Raw genomic sequence first — 23,736 nt, 5'->3', positions numbered from 1 at the left:
TTTTCTTTTCTTTTTTTGCCCTTTTTTTTTTAATAGCCTTTTATTTACAGGATATATGCATGGGTAACTTTACAGCATTAACAATTGCCAAACCTCTTGTTCCAATGTTTTTCTTTTAAAAACAATCTTTTGTCTCCACCTTTAATTCACTTCCCTATTCCCATCTTTCTTCTTTAGCAACACTTTCATACCACAAAGCAAACAGTGATTAATATACAGATATTTAAACACATCTACTATAGCCATATAGGCATGCATTTCTATATAATAAAAACACATGCATACATTTGGAGGCAACTTCATAAAACCCCTGATGCAGACTATTGTCTTTTTAGAGGTCGGGATACAAAAAGGAAGGCTAGTCGTAGATCCTCCCTCCTTAATCAAATCTGGACCATATTTCTTCATTTATCGCGTTCTTTCCTTCAGCTTCCAGCTCCCAAGTCCCAGGAAGTAAGCGTCTGGGCTGGTTGAAGTTTCTGCCTCATTGCAGTGATTTCCCCTCCCTCCAATATGCCTCTTCTCCCCCTCCCTCTCCTCTCCCTCCCTCTCCTCTCCGTCCCTCCTCCCAGACACTTCTTCCTGGGCTTGTCGTGACGCAGGAGGACTGAACTAGGGTCCCCGCCTCTCGGTTGAATCTCAGCTCTTGCTGTCAGCCCCCTCCCGGCCTTTTCCGCCCCCATTTATCCCCTTTAAATAGAGGTAGAGCTGCTGCTTCTTTACATTCCCCGGTGAACCTAGGGTGTGGTGGTAGAGCAGCTCTTTCCTGAGCCCTCTACTGCTGCAGTTGTCTCCGAGCTCAGCTAATACTTCCTTTTCTCCTCTTCTCCAGGTCCTTCTCCACTAACTACCCCGCCACTGGCCTGCACAAGTCTCTGGTCCTCCCCGATCAAGGACCATGCGGCCCTTAATATTGCTCAGTCTACTGGGAGCCACGGCTCTAGGAGGTAAGTTGAGCTGGGTAATCAATTCAGCACCACGGATAGCTCTTTATTTGTTTTGAGCTATTCCCTCATGTCTGGCTGTACTTCTATCATTTCCATTACTGTCATGGATTTAATCTTGGAAGGACTGGAGTGGGGGGTGGGGGTGGGGGGAAGGACGTGTGTGGCAGGCTAAGGATCAGAACTATGATGTGTGAAGAGTTTTCTCCCTCTTTTGTGGGGCTTCCTCTTTGATAATTCCTGTACAACCTTCTTGCTTTTCCCTTGTTTCTCCCTATTGATTCAGTTTTAGGGAAGTTTGGGGGGTCTTCCTAGCCTAATATGGGGAGTATGTAACTTTGTACTATCCATTTTAGGTGAGAAAGAGTATTAAAAGGATGCCAATTTGATTTTATTTCCAAAACATTTATCCCAAAAAATAACCTAATATGGGTTAAGGTGACGGGGAGAGAAAAAGAAATCTGGAGTGTGTGTGCATGTGTGTGTGTGTGTGTGTTGCACTAACTTCTTAAATCTATGGCTCTCAGTCTAGCTGTAAATTTAAGGTAGAGTATCTTAAATTGCTTATCTAACTTCTGACAAAGATATATATATATCCAAGAAGATATGGGAGTATAAACAAAGTAGTGCTAGTTAGACATTTGCTTCTTGTGTTTTACTATGAATGCAAAAAACATAGTAAAATGTGTGCCCTATTTATATTTATGTATTTGTGTGTTCATGCATATAGTACAATATATAATCGATTTGTCTGTCTATATATACTTCATTCTCTGTAGTAGTGTTTTCCTACACAATTCAATCGGTTTCAGTTAGCTAATAATAGAAATTCCTAAGGGTGTTTCTTTCAACTTCATATCTTGGGGGGTGGGGTAGAAGAACCAAGTAGGTGAGGACAATAGAAAAAAATGAAAGAATAAATCTTAAGAGTTCTTATATATCCATTTTGGAAATGAAGTTGAAGATTATAACTATCTGGAAGTTTCTGTTTCTGTCTGTGTGCTTCAGATTGAATAAGTTATCTTTCAAAATAATTGTCTCAAGAAAAATGTCCTTCCATAGGACTCTAAAATTTTTGAATTAGTGAAAATCTCTTCAGGTGAATTTACTATATTTCTCCCTTTTTATGATGTAGAAATGAATTAAACCTATTTTTCAAAACTTGTATTCAAGAACTACAGCATCTATGAGGTTTGAAGTTTTTTCCCCCCCTTACTATGTTTGTAGCAGTCATTTAGTAAATGTTTATTGAATTGTAATTTGTTACTGAAACTACAGTATGTTTAATCTCTTACCTAAAGAAGTCGCAGTGGATAGGACAATCTTCTCAGAGATTCTCAGAGACCTGGGTGAAATTCATGCCTCTGATACTTACTGCCAGTGTGACTCTGATTATATAAGCTATGTAAATTACTTTGCATATTTAAAACACTTGTGCATCATATAAAGCATTCAAAACAATATAAATATTAGTTATCGATTAACTTTTCAACTTAAGCAACTCTCTTAAGGAAGTAAGTGCTGAACATTTGTTGATTTGGCTTTGTAGGGGGAGTTAATTTAGCACCTGTACTGATTAGTTCTGGGAGCTAGACAAATAAAAAGAATTCTCACCACATGGATAGACTATTGTCAATGGCTCTAGAGTTCTGTAATTTGACTGTAATTTTTTGACTGTTTTATGTTTGACTGTAATTACTAAATTCAAAATTTAGACACAAAATTAGAGTCAAGAGAAGATCTGCTATATTGCAGATCACATATCTTTGGAAGATTATTATTTATATAATCCTTATGAGATAATTTAATCAAATATATTTTTATTCAGCAATAGATATTGCTGAAGTAATTTAGAGTCTTTTGTGTTCAAAACACTTTGAGGAATTGATAATGGCTAAAAGGCTAAAGTCCTTATAAATATCTTCCTGTAGACAACAAAGACAAATTATAACATTTATAAATATTGTTTAAAATTTTATCATTTAATCACAAAATACTTATAAACATTTTCTTATCCATGAAAATACTTCAACAAAATGAAAATGTGAAATTCATGCTTTACTATCCCAGATTCAGGAGGAACTTGAAAAGGCCATCTAATTTTATTATTATGTTAATGAGATATCTTTTGAAGGGGACTTATTAAATTCCCACAATGATCAGTATTGTTCCAGTGTCTTTTTTGTTCATGGTATAGGCACATTCTAATTGTCACTGTCAACAACATAGATAATCTTCAATATTTTCATCCTACAATCAAACTAAAGTGAGATTATAAACATTTATGATGGCAGACCCCAGTTTTGAGTCATAAGAAATTCCTTTTATACACAATTCAAAAGTTAATTTACCATCTGCATATTTAATTTATAAATTGATCGTTTAGTTTTCACTTTTTTGAAGTTTTGTGAGTATTACTTTATGCAAAAGTAAACTAATTAAAAGCGTAACATGAAAGGAACTACCTTATGAGACCCAGAAATAACTTGACTGTTTGATGTTACATATGTTACTTGTAGAAGAAAACTAATAGCAATTAGCATGTCACAGAATGAAGTTTTGGATTTCACAGGCAAAACTGATGTGCTTACTTTCATAAGCATAGAGCTTCTAGTCTAATTACAAATGATCAAATGAAAAGATGGGATTCTTAGTCCCATAAAAGTGAATTGTTCTGCAAAATTAGCAATTGAAAGCTAAATATCAAGCTGCAGTTTGTTGCAATAAAAAAGAACATATTTTCACCCACCCAAACATATTGGGTATTATTACTTTGGCACCTTCAGAGGTTGATGAAAGCAATTCAGGGACACTGGCTGCTGAGTATTTTATACTTTTGTGTAAAAATAGAATACATTAAAAAATATAGAAGAGTTGGGGACACGTTAGTTCTAGCAAGATTTTAATAGATAACTTTATAATTCATTAAGAGAGCAGTCATCTTGAAGCTTCAGAAGTTTTTCATTCCAAAGAATTTTACCGATTTCTGATCTGGGAAAAGTCAGCTACACAGAGAAATAGTCTTAGGAGACAGTCATTCCTGGGATGAAATTAAAATAGCTTTTAAACCCTCTCCAGAGAGACTACATAGAAATGGAAAAAAATTAAAAATAAGTCCAAAATATTGAAATTTGAGCATTTAATAAACTTGTCTAAATTTCCTTTCTTAGCTTGAATTTTCATAAACTTTACTATTCCAAGTAACTCTTGTGTTATTAAACTTGAGAACTTGGACTTTGGGCTTAAGATCACAGCCATTAAGCATTCATCTTGGCAAAAAAAGGGGGGAAATGGAAATGGTAATTTTTTTTCTCTGTCACTTCCTATCATATTACTATATATAAAGCTAAGGTAACAGTTGAGTGGAAAAAAGTTTACAGGGTAGTAATCATCCATGATTGTTATTGTTGTTTTACTAGATTATAATATTAAGAATTTTTAAATGCTTGAGTTTTGTTCTCTCTTCCTCCTATTAATTTGTGACCTACTCATTACACTATTCTTGTCTTAGCTTCTCTGTCTTTGATATGGAACTGTGGGAGGACTGTGGTGATTCTATCATATGGAGGTGCAATTTTCTAGTGAAAGGAACTTTAAAAGGACCAAGTAAAATTGTAAACTTTTAAGAGCTAAGGAGCTTTGTAAAGTGGATCAAAAACACTTATGCACTTACCATGTGCCTGGCACTAAGCAATGATGCAAACAAATTGAAACATCTCAAGGCATTTAAGATAGCAACATTTAGAACTTCAAATGATTGGAATGAAGATTGAAATTTTATTGTCTTAAAAAATGATCATCATCAATCCATCAACAAGCATTGGTTAAGCACCTACTGTGTGCTAAGCAATGGATGCTAAGAATACAAATATAAAGAATGAAGTTATTTCTGTTTTCAGCATAAATTCTAAAGGGGGAGGCAAGAAGTAAATCCCAAATAAAATAGAAATAAATAAAAAGTCATTCCAGATGAGGGTGCTGATGGTTGGAGAAATCAAGAAAGGCTTCATGTGGAAGGTGTTGCCAAGAATAAATTCTGAAAGGTCATGGATTTTATGGGAATGAAATGAAAAGTCAATGTATTTCAGGCATGAGGGATAACTAATGCAAAAGTACAGTGACAGGAAATGGAGTGTCATGTGTAAGGAGCAGAAAGAAAGTCAATTTGGCTTGATCACAAAGTATGAGGAGGAAAAAATATACAATGAAGCTAGAAAGAAACAGGCTGGGATCAGCTTATGAAATGCTTAAAAGCTAAATAGTCAAATTTATATTTGATTCTTAAGTTAATAGAAAATCACCAGAATTTGAGTAGGAGAATGGCATGGCATATGTGAGCTTAAGAAAAGAAAATCACTTTGGTAGTAATATGGATGATGTATTGATGAGAAGAAAGAATGTCAGCAAGGAAGGTTGCTGCAATAATCTAGATAAGAAATGAAGAGAGCTTGAATCAAGCTTATGACATTATTAGTTTAAAATAGGGGAGAGGATAAAATGCAAGAAATGATTTAGAGGTAAAAACAGCAAGAAATGCTAACTAATTGGATATACAGATGAAAGCAAGTGAAGAATCAAGAATAATATCATGATTATGAATCTGAGAGACTGAAAGAATGATGATTTGACAAATATAAAGGTTTAGAAGAGGGGTGGATGTGGGAGAGAACCTGAGCCCTCTTATACACGTTGAATTGGAGACGTTTCCAGGGTATCCATTTTGAAATATCTAATAATTACATAGTGATTCATGACTGGAACTTAGGTGAGAGACAAAGGCTGGAATTATAGATATGTGAATCATTTGCACAGGAATAATAAACTCATGGGAGCTAAATTTGATGACACCTCTGATAAAGATTATAGAGAGTAAAGGATCAAAGACTAATCAAAGGAGAATGTAAAGTGACCACCCACATAGGAAGAAAACCAGGTAAAGTTGTCATGAAAACCCAGAGAGGAGATAATCTCAGTAATGTCAAAATGAAGTAGACAGCTCAAAAAGGATAAAGACTAAACTCATTGGTAACTTTGGAGAAAACAATGTCAGTTGAATGCTGAATCTTGAAATTAGATTGCAAGGGCTTGAGATAGGAGAGGAGAGGAAGTGGAGGCAATAAATATAGATAGCTTTTTTTAGGAGTTTGAATGAGAAAGCAGAGATGTTGTAGCTTGATGTTGTTGGAAATATATTTTAAATATTGCTGGAATAGAAGGGCAGAAGAGAGATTATGTATACATATTGTGATACATACCAACTGAGCTACTAATTCAACAGATTTTATTAATATTTATTCTGACATCTTTAGACAGCTGTGTGACTCCAAGTTTGGTTTATTTTCCTAGTTTCAGTAGGATGATAATGCTGACAAAACCAACTTTCCTAGGTTTTCCCAGTTTAAGTGCCTTGCCCAGAGTCATACAAATAGAAACACACACACACACACACACACACACACACACACACACTCACACACGTGCATGTACAGACATACATAAATTTATTTATATACATATATTTACACACATACACGTGCATGTGTTGTTCAGTCATTTCAGTTATGTCTTATTCTTCATTCTAAATCTCTTTTAGAGTTTCTTAGCAGATACTGAAATGGTTTTTCATTTCTTTCTCTAGCTCATTTTACAGATAGGGAAACTGAGGCAATTAAATTAAATGACTTGTTCAGAGTCACATAGCTAGTAAATGCCTGGGGTCATATTTGAACTTAGGAAGTATGACTCTTGCTCTCTCCAGGCTCTGTCCTCTATCCATTGCACCACCCTGCTGCCTCAATTCAATAAACATTTATTAATCACTTCATAATTGTACGTTGACTAAGTACCTGAATACAAAGATGAAATAAAATCCTGTTGTAGATTCATAAATGTAGAGCTTACAAGGATATTAAAAGTCAATTCAACTCTCTTATTTTATAGATGAGAAAATTGAGGCCCTAAGTAGTTAATTACTTTGCCCAAGGTCACGAAGTCAGTAGTAGAACAGTTCATGTTCTCAAAGTATATATTGTCTAAATGGAGAAAATGACATTTCACAAATAAGTATGTGAAGCAGAATGTGTTATTTTTATAAGTGTGATACTCCAGGAAATGTGAAACTTTTATTCACATTCACGTGAAAATATTTTTTTCCCCAAATTCCTGGCTGTCTTTCAGAGAAATGATTTCAGAATGAATCATCCACAATGAGAAGTAAGGGAAATAAGAAAACAATTCTGCCAACTCCATCTATGTATCAACATGTGCAGAGCCCTGCAATCTAGATATAAAATTGCCTGAGTCAGAATCAGGTTAATAACCCTAATACTTCTGCCTATTGGCAGTCACAGAAAATAGAACTGTTGACATTTATTATCTGCAGGATAAATTTCTCAAAGAAGCTGCCTAACATAAAAGGAACTGGCTTGACTAGAGTAGAGCAGACTTGCAAATAATTAAAAAACTTATTGCCAATTGCTCTCCATCAAAAAAAAATTTCTGAGCAATTCAACTCCTTCTTGAAGTCTATAAGTCATAAAGCTCATGAAATCATTAAGTAGGTCATAACTCACTACTGGCATCCTTTGGAGATTGCAGATAGTTTATTTCTCCATACTTCATTCTCTCCCTACTGAGAATTTCTTATTCTTTTCTTGGGCAGTTCTTATTGGCTCCTCAGGTATCAAAACAGGGGTGTCATGAGCTTTTCAGCCCAGTGTGATGAATAGAAAAGTGGGCCAAACAGAAAAGGGGATTGGAGCTCTTAATTCTGCTTCTGACTCAGGCACTGAAAATAACATTTTCCCCCATTCACCTTCCCTGGATCTTATCTTTTATAACTAAAATGGAGGAGAATGTTCTTTGCAGGTCAATGAATTAAAATGCATTTATTAAGCATTTACTATATTCCAGGAACTTTTCTATTTACTAAACTACAAATACAAAAATAGAAATAGATAAATAGAAGTATATAGATAATATCCAGATAAATCAATAAATAGCCGTATATGTAGCATGATTTTACATATATATACACATATCTGTGTGTAATAGTGGTGGCTATCATGGAGTATGGTGGGAAGAGAAGGCAACAATGTTTAATAAGTTACTATATTTAAATATATGTACATATATATAAGAAACAGCAAGGTATACATAATAGATTATAATAGATTTCCATGTGCAATCATCTTTTTTTTTTTAATTCTGTTATGTTAAGGAAATAATTATGTTATTCCATAAGTTAAAAATAAAATAAAAAAATAGATTGATCCATGTCCTCATGGAATTTGCATCCTAACAAGGAAGGAAAACACAAGTAGAGAAATGATGGTCAGGAAGGGAGTTTGGGTTTGTAGAATCATAGAGACTGTGAATTGTCTCTTAAGGCAGCTGACAGACATACCCTTTGCAGGAGGAATGGTAGTATAGATCTAGATAATGCGCCCAGAGTAGGAGACAAAAAGTATTGGGAATTAGGGTGGTATTCACAGTGGCTTCAGGGAAAATAATAAAAATGGCATTTCTATATGATTGGTGGGAAGCTAGATCACATCAACTAAATATAGTGGACTCAATGAGCTTTTCCTTACTCATCAAGAAGCTCAGCCCCCAGAGTCATCTAAAAATGAGTAGGTGCCCATTCAGGGCTGCCAACCAATGGGTACAGGATCTAAGACATCTCCTAGTATGTCTCTCATCCTTCATTCTCTCTTTCCCATTCCCATGTCGGTGATACCAGGTTAAAACGAACATCAAGCATAGCTTTGATGAAACAAAACATGAAAGAACACTAAGAAACTTTTCTTAAGTGGTTATGGGGAACCTAAACCTTTATCTTGTGATAGGAGTAAGAAGGGAAAGAAAGATTATAGGTTAATTTTATTAAATAAGCTTCATGCTTTTTTTTTTTTTTTTGCATCAGCTGCTAGAGTCATTTCCCCTATACTTCTCTTCCCCAAACTCTGTCTACCTGCTCAATTAGACTTTGGGGTCTATAGTAACTATGAGCATCATAAAGCACAGGTGGGGCTGGGAGCAGACCTAGTAAGCAGCTGCCTGAGGTACAACAGAGTTGCAAAGTAGAATACTTTTTAATTTAATATTTTGTAAATTCACATACTTTTAAAGCCAGAAAAATTCTCCATCCCTTGCATGTATACAAGTGAAATTGTATGTTTCACAGTAAAAGCAGAAAGCTTCCAGTGGACAATACCACACAGGGACAATTTCCAATGCAAATGAGTCTCATTTTAAAAATTGCTTGGTTTTGTTGTTACTGCTGTGTTGTAGACTTATGCACCAGCGACTCTTCCAACTGTTAAGGGGCAAAGGGAGAGACAGAGAGAGGGACAGACAGAGACAGAGACACAGAGTCAGACAGACTGAGATAGACAGACTGAAACTGCATGGGGGAGAGAGAGAAGTGAAAAGAAGGGGGAAAGGGGGAAAAGAGGGAGGGAGGAAGAGGGGAGGGGAAGGGAGGAAGGAAGAGGGAAGGAGAAGGGGAAGAAGGGAGATAGAGGATGGGAGAGGGAAGAAGAGAGGGAAGGGAGAGAGGGAGAAAGGAAGGAAAGGAGGGATAAAGAGGGAGAGGAGGGAGGAGGAGGAGGGACAGGCAGAAGAGGAGGAGGAAGAAGAGGGGGAGAGAGAGAGAGAGAGAGAGAGAGAGAGAGAGAGAGAGAGACCTAGCACAGAAACCAGCCTAAAATGGAAAACATTCATGAGGATCTATTCTATACTAGGGACAGCTTCAGTTCTCTGCTTCTGTCTTGAAAGAATGTAGAGTGAAAAGAGCACAGACTTTTTGATCATGAACCTTGTATCTGAGTCATGATTCCAACTTTGCTTTGTGATCATGCACAGATCATTTGACTTCCCTGAGCCTCAGTTTTGTCACCTAAAAGTGAGGATATTACCTCTCACATAGGGTTGCATTGGGAAAAAACCTAGCAGTCTTTAAAGTGATAAAGAAATATTAGTTATGGTAATTATTGTCTCATGGAGAGATGTGAATATTTGAATTTTGGTTCACATTTTTTATTTCATTTATTTATTTTTAATCAATTCATATAACTTTCAACTCTTTATCTTCTTCTAAAGCTGTCACTTCTATGCCGGTGGATAAAGGAGACCACATAGAAGAGATGGTGAGTAGAAATCATAGCTAAAAGCATAATTCTAGAATTTCCCTCTCTCCCTCCCCAAAGTATCTACCTCTTAGACCTGGTTTTGTCTCCCTAATATGGTGAGTTTTTTCCTTAAATGGGGATACTTTATCTTTTCCCTTCTCCCCTTCCTCCAATTTCAATATCAATGTGATGCCAAAACTACTGACTGTTTTCAGAAATTTTCTATAATTAACAAAAAAGCAGGTTTCCAATTTGCTCAAAAGCTTGATTCCTTGAATTGATCAATCAATTAACAAGCAATTATTGTGTCTACTATATACTAGATACTGTGCTAGAAATTGGAAAACAAAAACAAAAATTGAATGTCTCTTCTATCAATAGACTATATTCTGTCAGAGAAGAAAATATGGTGCACTTACAACTATAAACAGAATAAATGCCAAGTAATTGGAGAGTTAGAGAACAGGGAGCCAGAGGGTATCAAAGAAGGCATTGTAGATTTCCTTACATTAGAGCCCTAAGGTCTGAAACTAACTTTGTTACCTGGAGGTTTTGACCTTTTCAGAATCAGAATCAAAGTTCTAGAGTTTAGGGAGAGGGATGCCTTCTTCTCTCATATTCCCAGATGAGGGAATGGCCCCATAATGGACAATGAAGGAGGTCCCAGTGTTGCACAATAATTTCCTTCTGGTATACTTTGAATTAGATGTTTTGAAATCTAGTCTTTTCCTTCAAAATTTCTTTTTCTCCAGAATTTCTTCTTTTCCTCCAAAATTTCTTTCTCTCCAAAATTCTTCTCCTGCCTCTTTTCCTCCAAAATTTTTTAAATTGTGACCTTGACAAGTATTAACAAACATAAACATCTGTATATACAAAGAGGAATAGACAAAAAAAGATTGTAGATAAAACCATAAATTTCTATTATATGCACATCATTTTTTAAAAAAGGTATATTTAACAAAGTAGTATCAAGATGGCCTTGCTTGTCTGTGTATCCTTCTGAACTTTCTTTGCTATCTTATATTTTTATCTGTTTCACTGACACTTTTGTTGTTGTTGTTGTTGTGTTTCCATACATTTTTACATACATACCACTTTTCCCTTAAGCAACCTACTTTGTGCTTGCTACAATGCTAAGGAGTATGGGAGACACAAGAGAAGTAAATTTTATCCAGCTTGAGAAGCTCAGAAAAACATTTCTTTGTTCCCCTATTTCTTTCCCCTATTGAAATAGTACCTATTCAAGTCCAAGCTCAAGTTTTATTTTTCCCAGGAAGTCTTATCTGCCCAGACCCCTGGGTACAAGTATTTCTTTTTCCTCTGAATTCTAATTATATTTATTATTTATGCCTTTGATTTAGCACTTGACATTTGTTATTTTGAATTGGTGGAAATATCTTAGTATAATAGAAAAGAAATACCTGATTCAGAAGAGTTCTAGTCTAGATTCTGCCATTTAATAGTCATATGACCCTGAACAAGTCATTTAACTTTATTGGAAACCCAGTTTCATAAACTTTAAAATGAATATGGTATATTGAATAGTCCCTAATGTTTTCTCCAACTCCAAAATCTATCCTATGATTCATTGTCTCAGAAGAGAGATGTTCTACTTAATTCCCTTTTATTCAATTAATTTTTTACTATACCCACTAGATTTATTCAAGTATTCCCAGTAAAGCTTCTTGTTCAGTTGGCCCTAAATCTGTACAAATTGTTAGTATAAATATATAATTATGTCTATCATCTCTATTATCCTTAAAGGCAAAATCAGGGACTTGTACTTCTTATTTCCCATAGTGCTTAGTACAATTGTATTATACATAATAGGCTATCTATCTAGCCTTAAGCACTGGATGGGTGTGGCCTCAGTCAAACTGAGACCTGTTGAAGACCTTAGCATAAAAAGGCCAAGGTCTCCTGCTGCTTCCAGAGTCAGCTCTAGTCATCCTGATCTATGTCTTGCTACTGAACCCAGATGACTCTGGAGGGGAAAGTGAGGCAGGTGACCATGCACAACCCCACCTCACTTAAATTCAGTTTACTTGCATTGTCATGGTATCACTTCCCTGATGTCATGGTCCTCTTCCAGAATGAAGCAATAGGCACTTAATAAACATTTGTCAATTATTTTAAATATCAACATTCATATGTACTTTTCTTTCAGATTCACATGCTTATTTATTTTCCTATCAGTATCAAAATTTCATTATGTGGTCTTAGATATTATGGTGTTTTATCTCTATCCAATGATGAAGCAAAATTAAGTTGCCAGTTTAGAGAATCTCTTTGAAAATAAATCCTGATTACAAATCTATATTACTGTTATAAGAATCATTATACTTTTTCCTAGGTGAATATATATAATTTCATGTGTTCTTTATACTGCGGAAGTATATAACACATGACACTGACTTGTCCCTTTGAATGCTTTTTTAGGCAGGGCCCTAGACTGAACTATTATGATTCTGCTAATGAAACTGTCTTTCTCTAGGTGACCCATTGCATAGTAGAAGTCCTTTCCAATGCTTTATCAAGACCAAATGCTCCTCCCATAAGTCTGGAGTGCAAGAAAATCTTGAAGAAGGGTAAGTATAATCTTTTGTTCCTTGACTTGAGCTGAGAGACTTAGTGATGCATAGAAGCCTCCTGTTTTAGAATGGGGTTCAATTTCATTTTAATTTGACAATCATATGCTTTCTGATCAGGTCTGTATTGGGAAATATTTAATAATTGGCCCTCAAGGAGAAATATGCACACATGACAAGCTTTAAAAGTTTAATCTACTTTATTATCATTTTCTCTGTCACTTTTGAAGTCCAGACAAATAACCAAATAGTAAATCAAGCCCTGATTTATGGCCTTTGATGATTTTTTGAGATGTAAGTGCTTTTTCACTTAAATTTTAACAATTGGCTCCTGAAAGCCAGTATAAGCTGGCTCCAAGACCACCCTACTTCTGGCAGAGTAGTGTGGGAGATAGATGCTAGGCTTATGGTGGAAGACCTGGATTCTAGTCCCAGTTCTGTCACTAATTAAACTATGTGACTCCTTCATTTGATATATGAGGAAAATGGGGCCCAGGAAGCTTAGAGGATTTTCCCAACATCACATAGGCAGTGTCAGAACGTTTGAGCCCCATCATCTCTTAGCTGTAGCATTTTATACAGCTTGCTTAAACAGCAATTTATTAATCACCTCTTGTGTTCAAAAAACTTTGCTGGGCACTAAAGGAGAAGCAAAATCTTAAAAAGACACGGGCTTAAAGTCTAATAAGGGATTATGATACATATACAAATACCTGTAACCTATAAGAATATATGGCAAGTGGTTAGAGAGATGTGAGCAAAGTGCTATGTAAAGCCCAAGTAAGTTAGGGTTAGATAATTGTTAGATAATTGTGGAATACTGAATAGAGATAGAGGGAAATCAAGGAAGGTTTCATGGAACAGAAAGCATTTGAGTTGAATTTTAAAGAAGGGTTCGAATTTCAATAGGTGAAGGAAGTGAAAGAAGGAATTTCATGTACTAAGAACTATGTTAACAAAGGTCCAAAAGTAGGAAAAATTCAGGGAGTATTCAAAGTGACAGTGAGTTTGGTTGTAGTGCAGAATTCATGGAAGAGATACAGCTTAAAAAAAAAGGTAGGGTATATCAGATTGTGGAAGATCTTGAATGCCAGGCAAAGGACTTGGAATTTTACTTAGCATAAGGAGCTACTGAAGTTTTCTGAGTAGTGATAGAGTCGGGAAAAAGATTTAGGAAGATAAATAGGTGAAGTGTGAACTCAGGATATGCTGAGTCTAAAGAAACAATGGGGACATCCCGGTAGAAATATCTTGCACGCAATTAGAGATGTGAATTTGAAGACTGTGAGAAAAGAGCAGAGCTATAGAGATAGAGAAGGGGGAGCAGGGGAGAGCCAGAGAGAGAAGGGGGAGGGAAGAGAGTCAAAAAGAGAGAGACAGAGACAGACAGAGAGAGAGAGAGAGAGAGAGAGAGAGAGAGAGAGAGAGAGAGAGAAAGAGAGAGAGAGGTTTTTGAAACCCAGAGAGGTAGAATACCCAGAAACATCTGAAATGTAAATATTACAGAAAGCGCAAGAAAGATGAAGATTTTTAAAAGCTTATTGGATTTCATTATTAGGAGGTCCCTAATATCTCTTAAGAGAGTAATTTTAGTAGCATGAAATGAAAATTAGATTGCAAGAGGCAGAGGAGAGGGAGGTGAAGAAGAGAGGAAATTTTTTGCAAGAAGTTAGTTGGGCAGTGAATGTATGGAAATCCTTGACTTGGTTAGAAAAGTCAAAGACCTTTTTTTTTTTTTTAAAGTAGGGAAGATAAGTTTTTTTTGTAGGCATAAGGTAAGAAGCAAGTGAAAAAGAAGAATATTGAAGATACCTGAAAAGGAATTGATCCTGATTTCTATGACTTGACATTCAGTCATATCTATTCTTCATTGAGGTTAGGTGCTGGCATATTTTTTTAACATATGTGAGAGTATATATATATATATATATTCAATATATTAGAGCCAGTGTGAAGTATAATGTTCTCATCTCTTCTCTCAGGTTATCTAAAAATAGAACTGAGTTTGAGACAATATAGTAGGCTTATCAAGTATGATCAGTCTAGATTCTGCACTCACTATATAGAAACTTAAAGAAATAATATTTTTAAATGAAATGTAACCCTTCAATCTTTTTTTTTTTCTTTAATCCCCAAATATGTGGAGAGATACTTCAAACTTCATATAGAGGTCACTTCTATGACATGTTAATAGAAACCTACTTCCCAGTTGATATCGATGTTAATCCATATTCAATTAACAGCACACATTCTTTAAGAAAAATATTTTAAAATGATAGCATTGAAAATGAGGAATAGAGGAGAATATAAGGGAAGACAAGAGAAAAGATTACAAAATGAAGCATTCTTATAAAGATATTCTTGACTTGTCATAATCATATGTTAGTGATTTTAATATTGATAATAAAAACCACTTCACCTACATACCATTTAAAAATCTCTTTCAGTGTGGGCCTTGTTATAATAGAAAAGGTTTATGTGGATTATAACTCCAGTTTGAAGCAATATGTTTGAACTATGGTATGTAGGGCCAATTTCTTGTATCTGGGGTGCCTAAGACACTAATGTTGGTTTTACTTTTATTATGATCTGAACAAATATAAACAGTGCAGGACCTAATAAGAATAGTTATAACTAAGGTGTTTTCCAAATATGTGTCCTTTTTCAACTGCATACAAAAATCATGCCAGATAAAAACAAGTCAAGAAGATTCTTTTTTTATATTTTTACTATTTTCCACTGTTAAAAAATTTCTTGAGTTAGAAATCATGGAATGAAGCCTTTTTTTCCCCTTCTCCAGCTCATCATACCTTACTCTCTTCCACAAAACAAGTAAAAATACTCATTTTAAATGTCTGTTGAAATAATAACTCAGTGTTGTCCAAATATCCAGTATGGCCTGAACTTTGTTTCCCACTGTTGTACATGGTGTACATAATCAGAAGTAATTATTTGTAACTTCTCTCTAACATACCTTCTTTTCTTTTTTATATATTCTTTTGCTCCTTTGTTTTTCTAGAAAAAAGTAGAAAATGAAAGGATGGATCTCTATGGATAACTGTACACAGAACAATAGGATAGTCTTCTAGAATCTAGATATATAAATAAACACGTCTCCTTTCCATGTCATTCATTTGTCAGTATAAATGCCATGCATTCACACTAAGAATTACTGCCTATTAGTAAGATCTCTTCTTTCCAGAACTCAGGCCTTCTAGTGGTCAGTGACCAAGTGCCTGGTCTCTCATGGTCAGTGAGATATAGGTCCAGATAAAGGTACTAGTAATTAAATGATGTAACTTTGACTTCAAGTTCCTATATGCCAATACCTTCCTTTTCTGTTTTCTTTTTTCTCTTCTTTTCTTTCTTCTCAATTTTAATTGTACCAGTGGTCCCATTGGCCCAAAATGCTAACAAAATTGCTTATTCCTGTTTTTGAGTGACCTGCTTCTGACTCTCCCTTGGAGTCACTGCTCTTTTTTCTGTCTTTTTCTTCTCATTCTTCCTCTTTACCTTTCCTTCTCTTCTCTCTCCATTAACTCTTTCTGAAACTATTGTTCTTGAATAAAAACCAAAGCAAAGTGAGAATCATAGAAATTAAGGATTTTTCAAAATTATAAGAATCTTGGAATTGGAAATGTTCTCAGAGATCATCCAGCCCAGTCTCCCAATCATTCTAGAGCAGGGATCCCTTCTATAGCAAAGAATAACTTCAACTAATATCTGTAATGCTCCAATTATGCAACATTATTGCACTTTGATCAAAACAGTCCTGGGAGATGGGTAAGGCAAGTATTATTCCCATTTTACAAATAAAGAAACTGAGGATCATGGCTAGTTAAGTGACTTTCTCAAAAGCAAATAGCTTATTAGTACTAGAGCTGGGACTCAACATATATCTCCTGACTCCATGTCCAGTCCTATTTCCATTACACCATAATGCTTATAAATGAGATGGCTTTTTTTATTATTCAAGTGACTTTGAAATTAGGGTAAATTGTGGAACATCTCACAACTTAATTTTGTAATTCAGTATTTCATTCCTTCAAGGAGGATTCTTAAGCTGTGAGCTGTAATTGCAGCCTTTATTTATTATCATCTGCCATGGCTTAAAGCTCAATTTAGCAGGGAGTATTACAATTTGGACACTGTTATTTCAGACAAGAATCTTTTTAGTTGGAGAAAAATTCAAAACAAAACATCTTTTGCATTTTGGTTAATCAAAGAAACTGTTCTTGCCCCATTCAGGGGCTAGTTTCCCTTGGAAACATAAGTGTACCCTTAATCTCCTTCTGGCTAAGATTAGATTATTTGTACCCCTGACACTCAGCACAAAGTATGAAATAAGTCCTCTGCCCTAGGATCACAATTCAGTCCTGCTAATAAATGCTGCTTTTATCAATTCTCTGACCTTTCAAACTCTGAAATTTGCCTGTTGTATCTTGAGAATGACTCCTTTTCCTACTTTAATTTTTTCTGCTTGGCTAGCTAAATCCTTCCGTTCTCTGTAATGATGTTAAGCTTCCAAACCAATAAAATTGAAATAACACATTGCAATTGCAGCTGAACATAATCTACAGCAAAGAAGAATAATTAGAATGATAAAATTCCCATTGTCTTATACAATATATAATCAAACAGTCATCTTTCCAGTTTATGTGCTAAAGAACAGGAACACATGCTACCTGAGTAGCCTCAGAGATCTGATATCTCTAAAAGAGTATTTTTGCACTTCACTCTTGCTAAGATGTTTCCTCGGTGGCTCAAAATTTTGAGCATTACTTATTGTTATTGTGAGGGAAACAACTATAATTATGAATCAACTAAAAGGAAATTTAACAGACCCAATATATTTTCTTTTTTTAGTCAGATTACTATACAATGCTATGGATAGAGTGTTTATATATTTAAGGAAATATTATTCTTGGGGACAAGATGGAGAAATAGAGTTTGCATGATAGAACAGATAGCTAGATTCATAGCTACTTGAATAATAGTAGCCAAAGAATGTTGATTAAGAGTTTAGTATCAGCATAGGAGGCTTGCTATCCTTGACCTTATCCTATTTAACATTTTCATCAGCAATTTGGAAAAGGAAATGTGGCAGATGTATCCAATTTACAAATGCTACAAAACCTGGAGGGAGCAGTTTATATGTTGAGTGACAGAGTTGTTTTCCAAAAAGGACAGGGTAATTTAGTGAATCAATTCTAATAAGATAAAATTAATAGGGCTAACTTTTAAGCCCTCTATTGAGGTTGAACAAATAAATTGACAAGGATAGACTGAGGAGAGATGTGCTTTAATAGCATATACGTAAAACATATTAAAAATTTTAATTGATGACAAGCATACTTTGATTCAATAGTGTGCTGAAGTTGCCCCCCCCCAAAAAAAAAACAGTGTCCAGAATCAGGGAAGTAATAGTACCGATACACTCTCTGCTTGCATACTATATCCAGAATGTTGTGCTAAATTCTGGGCATGATATAGAAAAGGAATATTAATAAAATGGAACATGTGTAAGGGAAGAAGACTAAGATAATGAGGATTCTTGAAATTGTCATATGAAGAATATTTGAAAAGAATAGTACTATTTGGCTTAGAAATGATAAGACCTAGAGAAAAGAGGGTGTGGCAACTGTTTTAAAATGTTTTAAAGGCTGTCATACTAAAGAGGGATTTGACTTATTGAACTAGGTTCATCAGATATAATTGAGACCCTAGGAGTGAAAGTTTTAATGGCATACAATCAGCTCAAATTTTCAAGATGAGTTCCCTTTCACTGGATATTTTTAAACAATGCTCCTTTTTGTCAGAGGGTTTCCATTTTTCTTCCTCCGTTATAATGTATCAGCCTTTCTACAGATACTTTCTACATAATACAAAAGAAAGCAGAGACTAATTCATTGCCCTAATTGATTTGATGATTCTTGATTACCAAAACAGATCATTTGGGAGTAGAGATTTATTTTGGTGCTTGAATTATACAAATTGGCTGTTTATCTTGATTAAATTTAGTTGCTCAGTGAGCATATCTCCATCTTAATAATCTTTCTATTCTTAGAATCAGGCTGAATTCAATAAAGAATGATCTTGAGACTCATGATAAAGAAACATACAAATAGAAATATAAGTATTAATGTATTTAACTTTGCGGAGATTCAGTATGCTCATCTGTTAAAAAGAGATTGATTCCTCTTAGTTCTAAAATGATTCTAATTATATATCTGAATTTTGATATAATACTAATCTATATTCTTTATGCTAATAAAATGAGAAGATATGAAAGAAAAAAGAGAATAAAGAAATTTTCATGATGAATAGCAAGTTGTACATAACAGATTTTCAATTTCATGTGTAACCATATTTTTTATTATACAATGTTATAGAAAAGCTTGTTCTAGACCATAAATTAAAAATAAAATAAAGATATGTGAAAAAAGTTAAGAAGAAAAAGAAGGTGCTCAATAGCCATCAATTTCAGTCTATATATCAACAGCCTTAGGATATATGGAAGTCATAAATTGGTAATTATTGAAAGTTTGAAACATATTATGAATTACATTGTGTTCTTTGAAATTTTTATTTTAGGTGGGCAACAGGACAAAGATGAAACAGAAAATGAAAGTGAAAAATCCAAATTTGCAGTAAGATTGTTAAGAGACCCAACTAATGGAGAAACTCATATACCTATGAGTTTAGAGGAGGAAAACCCAGCAGAGGAAGAATCTAAAAGACAAATGGAAGAAAATACAGAAAAGCTCCAGCAGGATGAAGAAAATAAGGAAGAAAGAGGAAAGTATCAACCAAGTTTTCATCTTCATGAAGACCAAGACCTTAAAGAGGCAAGAAAGCACCAGCCTGAAAATAACAATGAGAAAGAAAAAGAAAGAGTTGAAGGGGGGATTGAAAAATATAAAAAAAGTGATCACAATGAAGAAGGAAGTAAAGAAAAACCTCTCTATGAAGACTCAGGGGAGGTTCAAAATACCTTTCTTGACAAAAGGAACCAAGCCACAGCTAAGATCACCAAAGAGTTTGCAGCCAAAAATAACAGATATTCTATGGAACATCCTGAGAAGACACATAGCCGGGAAAGAAGCAGTGAAGAGAGTGAAGAGGAAAGTGAGAGTAATAGTAGTGAGAAACGTGGCTGGGAGCCTAAAAATCTACATGGAAGTGTAGAATCAGCTGAAAGCGAAGAGGCTGCTGTCTCTGAAGTGACCAAACGTAGGTTAAAACCTAGACACCATCACAGGAGATATAGACTGGACCAGTCCTTTGAAGAGGGAAAGGCTCACTCTGAAGAAAGAAGAAACACACTTGAATCTGAGGAATCAAATGAAGACAAGGATCATTTCTGGGACAAGAGAGGCCACTACAAAAACAATTATGAAGACCTACAGGAGGAACCAAGTTATCATGAAGAGAAGGGGAATTACTACAGGAATCACGGTTTTGATGATCTTGAGGAAGAAAGGTCAAGTAAAGAATTCAAAGACAAGAGGCGTTACAATGAGGAAGAAGAGAAAAGAACCCATCACAACAGACAAATTGAAGAAGTAAGACATCATTATGATGGAAAAAATGAGGAAGGGAGGCACTTTGATGAGGACAAGAGCTACCATCATGGAGAAAGGGAACAAGAACCAGGTGTTCATTCCACTCGTGGAAATAGAAATGATAAAAGGTATCTCAGTGAAAGAAGCAACATAGACAATGAAAGGAGGCATCCTAGGGGAAAGAAAGAGCAAGACAGAAGCTATTTGGACCATGAAAAGAGAAACAATGAGGAAAGTGATATAGGAAAGTGGCAAGAGAGAGAAGATGAAGATGGTGAAAATAATAGAGAAGAAACAAGGCTTCAAGAAAAACAATTTGATGTCCATCATGCAGAAGAGAAGATGAAGAGATTGGGGATTCCATACAGTTCTTATTATGAACCCTTCCAGTGGAGGAACAGACATTTTGAGGAAAAGGATAGAATGAGTGATCAATTTCCCAAGAATGAAGAGGAAAATAGATCTAGCCTAAATGAAAAGACTTTTTTCCCTGACTACAATGATTATGACTTGTGGAACAAAAAGCCATTTGTAGAAGACATGAATCAGGAGCATGATGAGAAGAGAAGTCTTGTCACCATCCCCAAATATGATCTGAAAAGGCAATATGACAGAATTGATGAACTTGCCCAGCTTCTCAATTACAGGAAGAAGTCTGATGAATTTCCAGAATTCTATAACTCTGATGAAGATATGAGAAAACACCAAATGATCAGGAGTGAGAATGGTGACCTTGGTCAGAAGCCTCTGACAGAGGAGGAGGTAAGATCTTTGATTTTTATTTCAAAAAGTCAGTCAATGTTTAATGACAGATGAATCCAAGAATATCTGAAATTAACAAATGGGTGAAGTTAAAGAGATGAAAAATTATAGAGGGAAATTACCTTTTTTACTGGAGTACAGTTTCATTTTAGACTTTATTACCTAGTATATATTTAGGGTGACAGAAGGGAAGGAGGAACGCACAGCTACATAAACAAGGTCCTAATTTCCTTACTATCTTTCTCCTGCTTGTTTCTTGTTCATTATATAGTTCATAAATGCTTCTAATCCTAGAGGAGACACAGATTATGAGAACAGGTGAACTGAATCTGTTTGGTTTCTGACTAATAGTTCTTTTGGAAGACAAATGATACTTGATATTGTAAAGGAGAATTTCAAATTTGTGGAGATCATTTTTATCAAAGCTATTGCTCCCTGTCTAAGCAATGCTCCTTTTCCTTATTGATTCACATAGAATGAATAAAAGTCATAATGTCCCTAAGTAAGATTGATAGCATGCAATCCATGCAGCTTGTCAGATTTTGGGGGTACAAATGGGAATGGATTCCGAGATGTATATTCATTGCTGTAGATAGAAGGAACTAATGTGGATTGGCAAGTGCTCTACAAATTACATAGAATTATCTTCAGCATTGAGAAATTAAGTTGCCAAGAGTCTCAGTCATTATATCAGAAGAAAGACTTGAAACATATCTTTCTGATTTTGATGACAGTTCTTAATCCACTAATCTATGCTGTCACTGGGTATTAAAATTTCATAGGCCCTAGAAAAAAGCAATCTAAACCACTGGCTTTATATTTTCCCCTTTGTCAATGAGTCATTTCTGCAAATATACATCAAAACATATGATGTAATGGACTCTTGCCATTTGCCACTCATAATGGAGGTCTTTGGGAGCCTGCTTTACCAAATATGGCTTTTTAAAGATTAGTGATCACTAGGAGTATAGAATGAGTAAGAATGAAAATGTTTTCAAATTAGAGAAACAGTGCCCATGGGAAATTTGTGTAAATTGAAAAATGTGTGTAGTGAGAGAAAGGATGGTGAAATATCTTGTCACAAAATCTATCTTGCTAATAGAGGCTTGGAAACCATTTATCCAGGTTTTATTTCATCATTACAGAGAATTTTCTACTTTTTCCGAAGTGTGGTTCTTCATTTTTCAGTCTCCTCAAACCCCTTGACATATTTCAATTTGTAGAATCATCTCCTTCCAAACAGCTGTTGGAACTTCATAACTACGATATTATATTACCAACTAGAAAAAGGAGGAAATCCTGAGGGCATCAGTGTTTGGGTTCATCATTGTTATCATTTTATAATAATTTGGAACACAATATCTGGCTTTCCCTAAATTTCCTTGAGTAATTCAGGCCTGCACTTGTAAAAAACTGAAGATCTAAAGGATGACATTAGAAAAAGTATTTTAAAAGTATAACTTCCTCTTAATGCAATAAGGTTAAAAGAAATCTCTAGGACAAGATTTCTTAATTTTTTAATAAAGTCTATGAACCTTTTTTTCAGAATGTCTTAAAGTTCACAAAGTAAAATATGAAGAAATATAAAGAAAAGCAATTATATTTAAAGAATTAATTTAAAAAATTCAAAAGTTCGTGCACCCCAGGTTAAGAACTCTACTCTAGGGATATTTTTGTATCCATTCCCTTGCCCCAGCAGGTCAAATCTTATCTTACAAAAGAAGAGCCAAAACTTTACTTGTAACTCTTTTCAAAGACTAGAGAAGTGTAGAGTGATGAAAAGGTCAATGAAGGATGAATCAAAAGATTGTCCCACTTACCTATGTGACTTTAGGAAAGTCACCATTCTCTAAGCATTAAGTTTTTCCATTTGCAAAATGGGAGTTAAACTCATTTATTTCTAAGATCCTTACATTTGAAAGTTTTCAAAGTTTCATGCTAGAAGGGGCAGAGATGGCAAACAGAATGTTCTGATCTCAGAAATTAGAGTTTCAAGCCTGCGTATTTTTGCTTTACTTTAATCCATCCATTTCAAACCCAGGGCTGAACATGTGTTTAGATCTAATGTTTCTTGGTCTAAATCTTCTTTCTAATTTTTTTTTACAGGAGAAGGAACTAGAAAACTTGGCTGCAATGGACCTGGAATTACAGAAAATAGCAGAGAAATTCAGTGGTAGCCAGAGAGGGTGACTCATGCTATAAAGTTTCACAGCAGTGGGTAGCTTTAATATACATGCACTCACACTATCTAGTCTTGGCAGATGCTGCCATCAGAAAGTATCATTTACCCAAAGACAGTTAGTAGAGTTTACTGTTCACTCAGTGTATTTACACAATTGGAAATGTCTTTATTGTTTTTAGGATGCTATTGAAACTTGAATAGCATGAATTTTAGCATATAAACTTATATTTGAATATGCTTTGTGATGAATGTGCTATTGTCCTTGAGAAATATATTATGCCTCCTAATTTGAAAAAATAAAATGTAAAGTAGGACCAAATACATCATCTTTCTTGACTTTCTTTTTCTGTTATAGAGAATGATACTTAAGGCTTCTTTGAATATATTCAGCATATAGATTGATATTATATGTTTAAATTTGATGATCTCCCAGATATAAGATGGTGGATGAGCCTCCAAGCTTACAGAAGGCATGGGGTAGAATGGCCTAATGGAAGTATGACAGAATAGACTGCAGAAGATATATCAAATATTCAAAGTGCTAAAAGTAATTTCAACAATCTC

The 23,736-nt window shown here is 34.9% G+C and overlaps 1 protein-coding gene across 1 annotated transcript; it reads left to right on the top strand.

Annotated features, from left to right (window-relative positions):
* Positions 1-484: 484 nt before the first annotated feature.
* On the top strand, positions 485-23,493 carry CHGB (chromogranin B). Its single transcript, XM_003758205.3, has 6 exons — positions 485-702; positions 833-947; positions 10,047-10,093; positions 12,570-12,663; positions 19,258-20,990; positions 23,097-23,493. Exons 2-6 carry the CDS (start codon positions 899-901, stop codon positions 23,178-23,180), a joined length of 2,007 nt encoding a protein of 668 aa, XP_003758253.1. The 5' UTR covers positions 485-702; positions 833-898; the 3' UTR covers positions 23,181-23,493.
* Positions 23,494-23,736: the final 243 nt, after the last annotated feature.

This window comes from Sarcophilus harrisii, chromosome 2, assembly GCF_902635505.1.
Source record: "Sarcophilus harrisii chromosome 2, mSarHar1.11, whole genome shotgun sequence".
In the NCBI taxonomy this organism is placed as follows: domain Eukaryota; kingdom Metazoa; phylum Chordata; class Mammalia; order Dasyuromorphia; family Dasyuridae; genus Sarcophilus; species Sarcophilus harrisii.
This window is presented reverse-complemented; position numbering and strand designations above follow the sequence as displayed.